The sequence below is a fragment of the Oryctolagus cuniculus genome, chromosome 10 (assembly GCF_964237555.1).
Source record: "Oryctolagus cuniculus chromosome 10, mOryCun1.1, whole genome shotgun sequence".
NCBI lineage: Eukaryota > Metazoa > Chordata > Mammalia > Lagomorpha > Leporidae > Oryctolagus > Oryctolagus cuniculus.
In genome coordinates this window covers 42303222-42317257 of record NC_091441.1, presented here as the reverse complement: position 1 = coordinate 42317257, position 14036 = coordinate 42303222, and the positions used below count along the sequence as shown (strand labels likewise).

At 46.0% G+C, this 14036-nt stretch overlaps 1 protein-coding gene across 27 annotated transcripts in view; it reads right to left on the bottom strand.

The window, feature by feature from the left end:
• Nucleotides 1-14036, bottom strand: part of LOC138842975 (zinc finger and SCAN domain-containing protein 30-like) — a 54493-nt gene that overhangs the window by 32356 nt on the left and 8101 nt on the right. For 12 of the 27 annotated variants that reach the window (XR_011379351.1, XR_011379355.1, XR_011379352.1 and 9 more), the window contains 3 exons: nucleotides 13633-13827; nucleotides 7857-8407; nucleotides 7476-7611 (listed from right to left, as the gene is read on the bottom strand). Coding sequence is in view for 18 of the 27 variants with exons in the window: in XM_070050294.1 (XP_069906395.1) it covers nucleotides 7476-7611; nucleotides 7857-8264 (544 nt within the window). In the remaining 9 variants the exon portion in view is untranslated. Of the gene's footprint in view, nucleotides 1-5283; nucleotides 5386-7475; nucleotides 7641-7856; nucleotides 8408-8715; nucleotides 8819-13632; nucleotides 13828-14036 lie in introns of those variants that run through there. The other 15 variants (XR_011379353.1, XR_011379354.1, XR_011379356.1 and 12 more) reach the window with 4 other exon arrangements.

Below are 14036 nucleotides of genomic sequence, written 5' to 3'. Positions count from 1 at the left end.
GAAAGGAAATTCTTAAAGCAGAAAAAGAAAATAAACCAAATGAAATAGGAACTTACCTATTAATAGAAATATTCTTAAATTAATTTCCCATCATAGAGGAACTCAGAGAAGTAGGAGGTGACACCCCACCCCACCCACCCCAGGAGTCAAATAAACAAAGAATGAGAATCATTACTGGGGAGGAGGAATGGTGATCAAGAAGGACATTAGATAGGGAATGGTGATAAATAGGAGTATCTGTGAGAAAACAGGAAGCTAGAGAAGATGTACTTTAAGGTAATGAGGGAAAGGAATGAGGTAACACACTGATCAGAGTAAAGATGTCTACCAGTCTTGAATGAGTGGTGCTCCTAGCAAAGTACAAGACCAGATGATTAGCAAGTTGCTTTAGGGGGTAGTACTGGACAGAGGCAGGTGGACAGAAACTAGAAAGAATTAAGGTAACTGCAAATTCTGGCAGGTTCCAAATGGATCAAATAACCATATGCAATTAAGATATCCCCACAGAGCATGAGAAGAGTATAGTGGGTACCTGACTCACTCGGGTCAGGCAGGAGTCTTTCATGCTTTTGGTCAAAGAAGGTGCATGGAAACAACTGGCAGATGTGACTCCCCAGAGCCAGACCTCCTGCTCTCACACAATGTCCCTCTCGTTTCTAGATTCCTAGTAACTCCTAAAAGGAGCCTACTGAGATGGCTGATGAAAGGTCAATTAATTGAGAGGGGAGCATCTAAAAAACTATTAGGTTACCCTCAACCCCCCCACAAAATTCTCTACATTTATATGGATTTTAGAGATCAGGAAACTGAGGCTCAGAGCAGCTATGTAAAGCCATAGAATTGATCATTGATGGAGACAGGATTCAAAGACACTTAATATCAAAGCTTGATGTCTTTTCCCTATGTTAGTTGCAATTAAATTTAGAAAATAACTTTTTAATAATTTTAATTTGGTTTTGCAGGGGGTTGGGGGGCTGGCACTGTGGTACAGCAAGTTAAAGCCCCGGCCTGCAGTGCCAGCAGCCAGCATGGACGCTGGTTCAAGTTCCAGCTGCTCCACTTCTGATCCAGCTCCCAGCTAATGCACCTGGGATATAGCAGAGGATAGCCCAAGTCCTTGGGCCCCTGCACCTACATGAGAGACCCGGAAGAAGCTCCTGGCTCCTAGCTTCAGATGGGCTCAGCTCCAACAGTTGTGGCCATCTGGGGAGTGAACTAGTGGATGGAACACTCTGTGTCTCTGCCTCTCTGTAACTGTTTTTTAATTTAAAAAATTAATCTTTAAAAAAATTCTGGCTTTGGAAAGGCCATGTTTTTATATATAAATAAATACTTCCTCCTGGTATTTCAAACACAGGGAAAATTGTCATAGTGAATATCTAATGAAAGCAGAGAGCTGTCTGGCTTCCCATTGCCCCATTCCTTACCAGAAATGATAGATGGACACCATCACCTCTTAGATTAGGGCTGAACAGTAAAGTTCATGCTGTCCTTGGATTTAGACAGAAATTTAAATAATGTAACACTCTGCTTGTTCAAAAGAAAACATTTGTGAAAAAGTATACTAGCATATGATAGAGGCAGAAAAATAAGTACTAAATTGGTTAAAGTCAGAGATGTGACAAACTAAGGAAAATTTTTCTCAAAATACGACATAGAGCCAACATGACAAAGGGTCTAAAGTGGTGATATAATTGTGTAGGGGAAAAAGTTAAATGATGAGACCAGAGGAAAATTTTAACTTTAGATGTATAGATAGGAAAAATAACAAGATTTAAAAATTTATTTTATTTTATTTTATTTTATTTTATTTTATTTTATTTTATTTTATTCTATTTGGGAGACAGAGAGAGAGATAGAGACAGAGAGACTCCCATCCCAATTCACTCCTCAAATGCCAGCAATGGCCAGGACTGTGGCCAAAACCTGGAGCTAGGAACTCAATCTAGATCTCTCACATGAAAGGCAGGAACCCAACTATTTAAGTCATCTCTGCTGCCTCCCAGGATCTGCATTAGTAGGAAGCTGGAGCCAGGAGCCAGAGGTGGGTATCACATCCAGGTACTCCAATATGGGACACAGCACCTTAACCAACATCTTTACCATGAGGCCAAATATGTATTCCAATTTTTTTAACTATATATTTATTGTTATACTAAAAAAAATCTGAGTCATTCCTAAGAAGGAAAATAAGATTAAAAGTACAAAAAAAAATCATTGGAGTATTCAGCGATATTGGTTAGAGAAAACCCAAAGAACATAATCCAATTAATATCTTACCAAAACAGAAACTAATTCACTATCAAGCCCAAAATCTGGACGACAGAGGGTATAGATTATAAGAGGCTCTTTGGAGAAGTAGCTATTAATTTCTTTTAGAAGACCTCTGTAACACACCCTCTGCTATTCCTACCTATTCAGTGACCTATTTGATCTAAAATTATTTTAACCAGGGATGTGTCCTTTAATTACATGTTACCAAATACATTTTTAGCCTTAAGGCTATATAGTAGATGCCCCACTGCTTACCTAGTTTTACTTTACAAATATTGAGCCTCTTTCCTTCAATTGCTAATGTGTGCCAGCTGCTCCTATGGTCTGCTTGTTCATGTCCTTCCAAAAGTCATATATTGAAACCCTAACTCCCAAGGTGATGGTACCAAGAGGTGATTAGGTCATGAGGGCACAGCTCTCGTGAACAAGATTAGTGCCCTAATGAAACAGGCCAAAGGCACTTGTTCGGCCTTTCCACCATGTAAAGACACAGTGAAAAGATACCATGTTTAAAAAAAAAAATAGCAGGCCCTCATCAAATACCTAGTCTGCCAGTACCCTGATCTGGGATTTTCTAGTCTCTAGAACGGCAAGAAATAAATTTCTGTTGTTTATAAGTTACCCAGTTTATGGCATTTTGTTATAGCAGCCTGAACTTGTAACAACCCACAGCTGCCCCCTTCCCTGGAGAACTGTCCTGGCTGATGGAAGTCACCTGGCCCAGGAAGTTGCTTTGGCCTTCACTGCCCCACTCCTGACTCAAGGGACAACTCTGCAGTGCAGCTGTGCTCTGAGAGCACATCACTGCTTGCTCTTTTCTCCTAGCCCTGCACTCCCTCCATTACAGCCTCTTCCTGAACAGCACACCCACAGTCACTGCAACCAAAGCTCTATCTTGGGTTCTTGTAGCAAAACACACATTAGTGAAGAAACTACAGGAAAATCATGACCCAAGGTTGTAAAAGTAGTATGGTGATTCTCAGATCATATCAAGGTGGATCACGGCAGTGGTTTAAACCCTATGATCCAGGTGAAGAACGTGAAATGATTCACATTAATTCTTCAGGTGGGAGTGACTGAGACCCTCAGGACTAAAAAGACACCAGCATAAGGAGACTTATTGAGAACCCAGTCAAGGCCACTCAACACCATACACTCGGGGTTGGCACTGTGGCACAGTAGGCTAAGCCTCTACCTGCAGCACTGGCATCCCATATGGGCACTGGTTCAAGCACTGGCTGCTCCTCTTCTGATTCAGCTCCCTGATTATAGCCTGGGAAAGCAGTGGAAAGATGGCCCAAGTGCTCTGGCCCCTGCACCTGCATGGAAGACCCAGAAGAAGCTCCTGGCTCCTGGCTTCAAATCAGCCCAGCTCCGGCCGTTGAGACCATTTGGAGAGTGAACTAGACCTTTCTCACTGTCTCTCCCATCTGTAACTCTACTTCTCAAATAAATAAATTGAAAAAAACATTTTTTTAATTAATTAAAAAAAAAACACTCAGGGCCAGTGTTGTGGCACAGCAGGTTAAACTGCTGCCTGTGATAACAGCATCCCATATGAACACCAGTTCCAGTCCTGGCTTCTCCACTTCCAATCCAGCTCCTTGCTAATGTGCCTGGGAAATCAGTGGAAGATGGCCCAAGAACTTGGGCCCCTGCCATCCACATGGGAGACCTGGATGAAGTTCTAGGCTCCTGGCTTCTGCTTGGCCCAGACCCGACTGTCATGGACATTTGGGGAGTAATCAGGGAGTGGAAGATCTCTGTGTCTTCCTTCTCTCTCTCTCTCTAACTCTGCTTTTCAAATAAATAAATAATTTTTTTAAAAAAATACCTTAAGCTTATGGGCCACATAAATTGAGGATGAAAGCTAAGGCCAAGGAAAGATGGAATCATTGTTACTAATAAGGTGACTGAATCAATAGTAAAATGCCATTGTGAAGTAATAAAAAGATAAAACGGATAACAAATACAAATTGGGAAGTGAGTTTGCCTTATATTTAAAATTAGTCAGATCTTCATTGTTTAATTTTTTTTTTGTATCTCTGAACTTCAAATGAACATGGAGGGATTAAAATATGTCCAAGGAAATATGATAAGAGAAATGGAATATAGCCAGAAATAGAGGCAGAAAGAGGCTTAGTTAAAATAAGGTCAAAGGCGGCGCCGTGGCTCAACAGGCTAATCCTCCACCTAGTGGTGCCGGCACACCGGGTTCTAGTCCCGGTAGGGACACCGGATTCTTTCCCGGTTGCCCCTCTTCCAGGCCAGCTCTCTGCTGTGGCCCAGGAAGGCAGTGGAGGATGGCCCAAGTCCTTGGGCCCTGCACCCCATGGGAGACCAGGAGAAGCACCTGGCTCCTGCCTTCAGATCAGCGTGGTGCGCCGGCCACAGCACGCCAGCCGCGGCGGCCATTGGAGGGTGAACCAACGGCAAAAGGAAGACCTTTCTCTCTGTCTCTCTCACTGTCCACTCTGCCTGTCAAAATAAAATAAAATAAAATAAAAAAATAAGGTCAAAGGATAATTTAGGGGCAGCATTGTGCCACATTAAGCTGCCACTCATGACACCAACATCCCATATCAGAGTGCTGGTCCAAGTCCTATTTACTCTGTAGTTCCAGTATAGCTCCCTTCTAGTGTTGTTTATAACTCCTGGGACGGGAGTGGACGATCTCTCTCCTTGGAAACAAATAGCCACCTTCTTATTGTGTCCATATGGCCATCCCTTGGTCTGTGTTGTTTGTGCACTAATCTCTCATAAGAACATTTATCATACAGCAATAAGACCTATCCTAACAACTTCATTTTAACCTGTTTAAAGGTCATATATCTCAAAAAAAAAAAAAAGAAAGAAAGAAAGAAAGAAAAGAAATTTCTAAGGTACTTGGAGTTAGGGCTTCAACATATGAATTTGCTGGGGGCACAACTCAATCCATAACAAGTAGTGACGAGAAAAAGCCCAAGAAGCATTTAAGAAATTACAGTAGAAGGGCAAACAAATATTTACCACAGCAATTAAAATGACACTTGGGATATCCACATTCCTTATCAGAGTGCCTGGGTTCAAGTCCTGGCTCCCCCTCTGGGTCCAGCTTCCTGCTAATGCACACCCTGGAAGGCAATAGGTGATGGGTCATGTATTTGGATCCCTGTCACCCATTTGGGAGCCCTGGATTGAGTTCTAGGTTCCTGGCTTTGCCTGGTCTAGCCCTGGCTGTTGTGGTCATTTGGAGAGCAAACCAGCAGATGGAAGATCTCTCTATATATATAACTCTGTCCTTCAAATAAATAAATAAATCATTAAAAAATTACAGTAGCATCTCTGTCCCTTGAGGTCTTAAAAATATAGTCCTTTATCCTAAGTGATTTAGAAATTTACCTGCTTCAAGGTAAATTTGAGATGATTTTATGAAATGCATTTTTTAATGTAGCTCACACTTGGTACAGAAGCTATTTAAGAGGTTAAGTTTTGGGGTATGACACATGTGGGAAGACTGTCAGAGTTTCCCAAGAGACCTCAGGAGATGAATGGTATGGATTTCTTTGGAAAATCACCAGGGTTCAAGGTCTGGCCCTTGCATTTGTATCTTCATACACCTAATTCTATCATCATACAATGAATAGATTTAATTCCTGAGGTATGTTCTCATTAACCAAGCTCATGAAACTGAGCAATAAAACCAGACTGAGAACTAATGAGTAATGTAACCATTACACAGATCAGACTGAACTAACACATTTTATTATTATGGCTAAGCTTCATGAGAAGTTAATAGGCTTACTTGGTGAAGATACAATCAGAGGGGTAGTTAGATGAAACAAAGTTTTAATGAGGGCAAGTTAATAAGCCTGATGCATCTGCTGCCTATGGGGATGATTTTTTTTTTTTTGACAGACAGAGTGGACAGTGAGAGAGAGAGACAGAGAGAAAGGTCTTCCTTTCGTTGGTTCACCCCCCAAATGGCCGCTACAGCCAGCGCATTGCGCCTATCTAAAGCCAGGAGCCAAGTGCTTCCTCCTGGTCTCCCATGTGGGTTCAGGGCCCAAGCACTGGTCTATAAGGGGAGCAACTGGGACAGACCCGATGTCCTGACCAGGACTAGAACCCGGAGTGCCACCGCTGCAGGCAGAGGATTAGCCTAGTGAGCCGCGGCGCCAGCCTAATTTATTTATTCTTTATTTGAAAGTCAGTGTTACAGAGAGAGAGGAAAGACAGATCTTCCATCTACTGGTTCACTCCCCAAATGGCCACAATGGCCAGGGCTAGGCCAAGCTGAAGCCAGGAGCTTCTTCCGGCTCTCCCACGTGGGTCCAAGGGCCCAAGAACTTGGGCCATCTTCTGCTGCTTTCCCAGGCACATTAGCAGGGAGCTGGATCAGAAATGGGGCAGCTAGGGATATGAATCAGTGCCCATATGTGATGCTGGCACTGCAGAAGGTAGCTTAACCCACTGTAACAGCGCCAGCCCTACAGAGATGATTTTGACAAGAATATAATCAAAGTCCTTTCAGTTCTAATCCTTGACATCTGAGACATCTATCAATTTATTTCCTCCCTACCGTAGGTGATACTGGAATACCTCTCTCTTGTCAACTGGCATAGTGCGAGTTTTATCAGAAGAGGCTGGAGGGGCTCTGGAGGAAGAAAGCCCTGGCACACTCTTTCTGGATCTCCAATCAGTGGGCCATGCCTGTGTCCTCTCCAACAAGATCTAGACGTCAGCCCTGGCCAGGGAGAGGAAGATGTGCAGATCTTGTGTTCCTTCCTTGGGTGTTTGCCCTCCACTCTAGAGACTCCCTGTAACTGTAAAATATTGGTTTGGCTTTTTGATATATCATTCAGTGGTAAATTCTGTATCATAGTTCATAATTGTTAACATTAAACTTTCCCTGTTCAAGTTAGTTCTTTGGCTGTTAGTACTGATGTAATAGTCTCCTCCATCTTAGGGGCTGCTATGCCTAATGGGAATCAAAACATTAAGAAGGAGAATACTGGCCTTTGAAAATTATGGATATTAGCAAAGAATTCTAAATATCTTAATTCTTAACCCAAAGTTAGAAATGACATTGGAATTTCAAATTCTAGGTAGAACAAGAGGTAGAATATCCTAGGCAAGGAGACCTTTCCACAGCGCTTGGCCACATGGCACAGACACAGCGCTCAGCTCCACCCTCAAGCCCAGCTAGCTGGCCTCCTCACCTTTCAGTCGGAAAGCCTGAGGCTCCTGAGGCTCCCTCCTGCCCTGGTGGTCCGAGGCCTGCCGCGGGCTACTCAGAGACTTCACTGCTCCCACGGCTGTCATCTCCTTCCAGATTTCCTGGCCACAAGCTGTGTCCTAAGAGTAATCAAGTACCAGCTATGATTCTGAGGATGCACAAGAGGAAAACCCCTAGAGTAACACGGTAGGACAGGAGCAATCAAAAATTCATTTAAATGACTAGAGAGAAAACAGCAGGATTAAAAGCCCTAGTTGAATGCAGCGAGTGAATAAAATGGTAACACCAAAGGCAGAACGTGCACAATACTCCGCGAGCCAAGTCAATGATACTCACAACATCGACAAACACACCGACTTCTCACCTGCTGCCTTGGCTCGTCAAGTTCTTTCTCCAGCTCCTCCAGCACAGTCACGGCCTCCTCTCCACTGGCTGGCTGATGCGCTCGCACCCAGGCCTGCAGCTCCTCAGGCAGGATGGCCAGGAACTGCTCCAGCACCAGCAGCTCCAGCATCTGCTCCTTGGAGTGCACCTCCGGCCTCAGCCACTGACAGCACAGCTCCCGGAGCCTGCTCAGAGCCTCCCGGGGCCCTGCGGAGTCAGAGTAACCAAACCGCCTGAACCGCTGACGGAAGGTCTCCTGGCTCCAGGCATTTTCCTGAACGTCAAAGTCTTGCTCCCAAACATACTTCTCTTCTTCAACCTTCACAACTCTAAGTCCTTCTTGTTCTTTGGGAGCATGGCAGGCCACCTGTGTGGCCTCTCCCGACATTCTGGGCAGAGACCGTCTGGAAAGGTTGCCCAGATGAGGCAGGCAGGAGATGGAGGTTGGTGTCTCGAGGATTCCTTCACAATTCCAACTCTTCAGAGTGCCTCAGGTGCACAGTGCTCAGGTTACAGATTTTGGAGGACCAGCTGTCGAGAAGCACAGCAGTATAAAGAAAAACGACCACGTGCACATTTACAGATGATTCAGAGCATTTTCAAGATGTGAAACAGGAAATAAGTTAGTATAGTCAAAACTAGTTTGACCTTTAGTAATAATGTTAGAAACATGAGGGATAATAAATAATGCTCACAGATCATGGAAAGCAGGAAAAACACTGTAGTATATTATGACGTCTTGGACTAACAATTACCACCTTATTGAGCACTAGCTCGGTTCTTAAATATTAGAGAATTTTCCTAACAGCTCCGTAAAGGACAATCATAATTATGCTCACCTGCCACATGAGGCGACTGTAAAACAAGGCACACAGCCAGGCAGCAACAGAACTGAGCTCTGCAACCGAAGTACGTGACTCTCTGTCGTGCCACACGCCTCCCTGGAGAAGGAAATCCACACTTACTAAATCCCTTCTAGGTGCCAGGCACTCAACAAATACTATTTTACTGGGTCTTGACAATATCACTACAAAGTAAGTATTATCATCGCATTTTACAAATGAGGAAACCAAGCTTCTTGAGAGTCAGACAATTTGTCCACAGCCCCATACTAGAAACTAGCACAGTCAAGGCATGAATCCAGGGTTGCCTAGCTTTGAAGCACTTGCCCTTTTTATTATAGACTGGGTTAATCCGCAGGACAATCTTGGTTGGTACCACAGATTAGCAATGGTAGTGAAAGGAGTCACAGAGAATGGCCAGGGCAAACGCATAAACAAGGGAAAATTCTTGACTTTAAGTCTCAAGATTCTGTAACAGCACAAGGCGAAGATAATTCCTTCATGCTTTGTTCCAGCAAATGTTTGAGCATACACTATTTGTTAGGCAGTGTACTTTACAGGAGTCTCAGGATGCAAGGGCTGTCCCCAAGGATGTTTAGTCTACTACGGGAAAGCAACAGGTAAATTGTCACAGTATAAATCCACAGGTACAGGTAAGGAAGCACAGGGAAAGTCGACTGACCAAGATCAGGGAGAGAGGGACAGAAGAGCCAGGGAGAGCTGCCCGGGGAAAACATCTCAGCAGAGCCTGACATGAGTGAGCTAGGGGAAGAGGTAGAGGAAGTTCATCTGGGCAAAGAGAACAGTGAGTGAGATGTGGCCCACTGAACAAACAAGGTGGTTTATAAACGGGAGGCCAAACCAGTGATTGCCACCTCTGGATATGGCTCAGAATGAGCCATGGAGCATGGACTCGTGATAGTTAAGAGTCAGGATGTCTGTAAGTGTCTAGCCACAACTGCCTCTGATGTGCAGCCAGGAAGAACTCTGCCAGAGCACAGAATAAACGAAGAAGGAGCACCTAGAGAGGAACTAGCCAAGCTACCACGGGTTTCCAGGTGGGGCTACAGTTTGCATTTCATCCCTATGACCACAGAGATGCCTGGAGGCTGTGTGTATCCACCCAGACAGTGGTGTAGAGAAGTGATAGGAGCCAAAAGAGACAAAGATCAGCAATTTGACAGCACTTAGGGACATACTCTATTAGCCTGACGAGACAAGAGTCCAGAACGCAGGTTTCAAGCTGGCCTTAGTGACTAGAGGATGCTGGGGCTATGAACTGAACTATTCATTAAGAAGTTATAACAGTGATCAGTGATCTACAAAGCACATTTCCTAAACTGTGCTTTGCCAAAATTAACAGCTGCTTCACACACACCTGAACACAGAGAAACTGGGGGATGTTTTTAGGGTTTTTTTGGTTTTTTGTTGTTGTTGTTGTTGTTGTTTTGTTTGTTTGTTTTTGACAGGCAGAGTGCACAGTGAGAGAGACAGAGAGAAAGGTCTTCCTTTGCCATTGGTTCACCCCTCAATGGCTGCTGCGGCCAGCACGCTGCAGCTGGCGCACCACGCTGATCGGAAGCCAGCAGCCAGGTGCTTCTCCTGGTCTCCCATGCGGGTGCAGGGCCCAACCTCCACTGCACCCCCGGGGCACAGCAGAGAGCTGGACAGAAAGAGGGGCAACTGGGACAGAACCCAGCGCCCCGACCGGGACTAGAACCCGGTGTGCCGGCGCCACAGGTGGAGGATTAGCCTATTGAGCCGCGGCGCCAGCCTTAGATTAGTTTTATAGTATAAGAAAAATATTGGAGCTGGCATTGTGGCATAGTGGGTAAAGCTGCTGCCTGCAGTGCTGGCATCCCCTGTGAGTCTGAGTCCTGGCTGCTTCACTTCCAATTAAGCTCCAGCCTGGGACAGCAGCAGAGGATGGCCACGTCCCTGGGCCCCTGCACCCACATGGGAGGCCCAGAGGAAGCTCCTGGCTCCTGGTTTCAGACTGACCCAGCTCCAGCCGTCAGGAGGAATGAACCAGCATCCCGTATCAGAGTGCTCAATTTAAGTCCTGGCTCTCTTCTGATTCCAGCTTCCTGCTGATATACACCCTGGGAGGCAGCCAGATGAAGGCTCAAGTATTTAGCCACATGGGAATTATAGATTGAGTTCCTAAACCCTGGCTTCAGCTTGGCCCAGCCATGGCTTTTACGGGCCTTTGAGGAGTGAACCACTGGATGGAAGATCTCTCTGTGTCGTTCTCTCAGCCTTTTGAATAAATAGCTAAAAAATTAATAAAATGAAAAAAAGGATGACCTTTTCCACCCATCTGCACAGGGGCTGTTCTTGTGGTAGGGTCTGAAGGATGGAAGTGGTTGCATCTCTCCCTGGAATGTAACTGAAAACTTGAAGGACAACTTTGAAGAACATCAGGTGTGTTTAGGGTGTTGAAATAGAAATATCATAATAAAGAAATTTTGAGTGGCTCAGTACATTGGCCAGGGTCAGCTTCAAAAACTTTATAATCATACAGAATCATCTCTGCTCCTTCTCCCTCTCCTTCACAGATGCACCCTCCTGCACATCAGAGTTCTGCCATTTTCTGTTGTCTTCCCAGGCCGGTTCTCAGGAAGCTGCACAGGAAGCAGAGCAGCTGGGACTCCAAATGCACCTCTACTGGCACTCCAGCATGAGATGCCAGTGTCCCAAGCAACAGCTTAACCCACTGAACCACAACCATTGTTCTCCCTGTGCCAAATATCAACTTTAGTGGGATTATTTATCTGGTTAATACCTGTCTTGCCCATGACTAGATCATAAACTACATTGATATTTTTTCTTTCTATTGTATCTTCATTACCCAACCCAAAGCAGGGCACACGGTACACGACATTTATGAAAGAATGTCATTATAGTCAAATAAGAATTTCCAGGAGGCAGTGACTAACGTTGTCAAATGCCTAATAAACACTAAGCATAAGAACGTCCCCAAGTGCTTCTCCTGCTGCAGGAAGATGGTCCAGCACACAGAATGCACCAGCTCTGGAGCTGGGTGACCTAATTTAGAATGCCAGTACATCCTTTTCCAGCCGTGTGACATCAGTCATCGTATGCAACCTTAGAGATCCCATTTCCTCTCCTAAAAACGGTTAATATGGTTTTACAGAACTGGAAGTCACACAAGCATCTGAGTACTGCTCCTTGGTGTACTATATGTTCATTCTGATGCTGTGAGCTCTGGAACCTTAATGACACCAGAAGGCCGGGCCATCCAGAGTAGCCAGTTCCCAGAGAGAGTAAACAACTCCAGGGCGAGTGTACCTCTCCTGTGCAAACCAACCAGCCCAGAGCCCACACCCCACCTGCCTCCTCCATCAGGCTCCTACAATAAGGGTCACCATTTCCCTGTGCTGCTCACCCCAGGAACAGGAACCAAACAACTAGGGACAACACCTGTATCCCACAGCCAACTGAAATGACTCAAAGTAGACAATCCTAAACCTTCTTACCACCCCTACGCCTTCCCTTGAACACCCCAATAAACGTTCCTGCCCACTTTCTTCTCGCTCCCTCCACCTCCTGAAGAACTCTGGTACTTCTTCCTTTGTCCCAGAATGGCAAGGCACGCTGCCTTCTCTTGGAAGCAGGAACAAACTATTTTCAAGGGTCTGTCTCACCATATCTACCTAACAAGGTATACCACATTTTAAAGCAAGTTGACCCAGAGTAGGCATCCAATGGGTGATATGGCACAAATAAAGGACAAATTCCACATCCAAAACATGGGTTATAAAAAGCACTTTGAGGCGGGCACTGTTGCGTGGCAGGTGAAGCCGCTGCCTGCAGTGCCAACATCCCATATGGGTGCTGGTTCAAGTCCCGGCTGTTCCACTTCCAATCCAGCTCTCTGACGTGGCCTGGGAAAGCAGAAGATGCTCCAAGTCCTTGGGCCCCTGCACCCACGTGGGAGACCCAGAAGAAGCTGCTGGCTCCCGGCTTCGGATCGGCCCAGCTCCGGCTGTTGCGGTCATTTGGGGAATGAACCGGCAGATGGAAGATCTCTGACTCTGCCTCTCTTCTCTGTAAATCTGACTTTCAAGTAAATAAATCTTTTTCTAAAAAGGTGGGGAGGCTTTATTGGGGAAATGTGCCTGCCAGGGGTCAGGAAAAGCAAGCAGGGATCCTGATTTTCCTTTCATCCCACAGTAAGGAAGTCTGGACAAAGGCACGCCTGTGTTTCAGGGGCAAGCTCACACTGCCTTCTCATGGTACAAATGTGGGAAAACAACCTTGTCCGTGTGTGTGTGTGTTGAGGGGAGGGGGTGTCTGGATTTAGGCATCAGTTGTTTAAGGAGTTGTCTAGGGTACCAGATGCCCAGCACATGGGCAGGGTGAGGAGGTATGAGAGCTGGCGAGGGTACATCCCTCCCCCTGGGAAAAGGCAAGTCGCTGGTTCTAATTATCTTAGTGTAGGCAACCAAGAAGCAATCTCCAAGGCGCTCATGGACAACCCTGCTTGTTACGGCACCAGTTATTATAATGCATCCGAGTGTAATGTGACACAGAGAAAGCATCTCGCCCTGACATACGGCTAAGACCAAACTCAAGATCGCGCTATGGCCTCCGGAGAAGTGGTAGGAAAGGGCCCGTGAGAGCTTCTGCCACACCCGACCCTGTGACCCCTAACAACGGCAGCGCCCGCAAGTGCTGGAGGAGTCAACAGACCGGCGGGCGGTGGGTCAACCGATAAACAAAGAGGAAGGACCCCGCAGCAGCGGGCGCACTGCGCTGAGGGGCAGGGCCGCCGGTACGGCTGCGCGCTCTGCTCACAGCAGAAGCAAGCAAAGGGGTTCGAGCAAAGACCATGGGGAAGGCTGAGGCCGACCAGGGGCGGTTTCCGCCCCATTAAACCGCCCCACTCACCCTTCGCTCAGCCAATCGCGGCAGACCTCAGGGAAGGATCACTTCCGCTGGAATACCGGAAGTGGAAGGGTGGTCACAGCGTGCACCTCTAGGAAACTCGGAGGACTGGAACTCTGTGGCGGGTGCAAGCCGCGAGTCTCCCCGAGAGGTAGGCGAGATCTTACTGCCCACTTAGTAAGCACGGTTGATGGAAGCCTGAAATGGGGAGAAATTATGTATAGAATTGAAGTCAGGTATATATTACATATAAATGTATATTACAATATTTTTTCCACTTTCAGTCTAGGCTGGTATACATGAGAATTTAAAAGTAGAGTCCAGGTACTGGCGCTGTGGCTCAGTGGGTTAACCCCCTGGCCTGAAGCGCCAGCATCCCATATGGGCACTGGTTCTAGTCCGGGCTG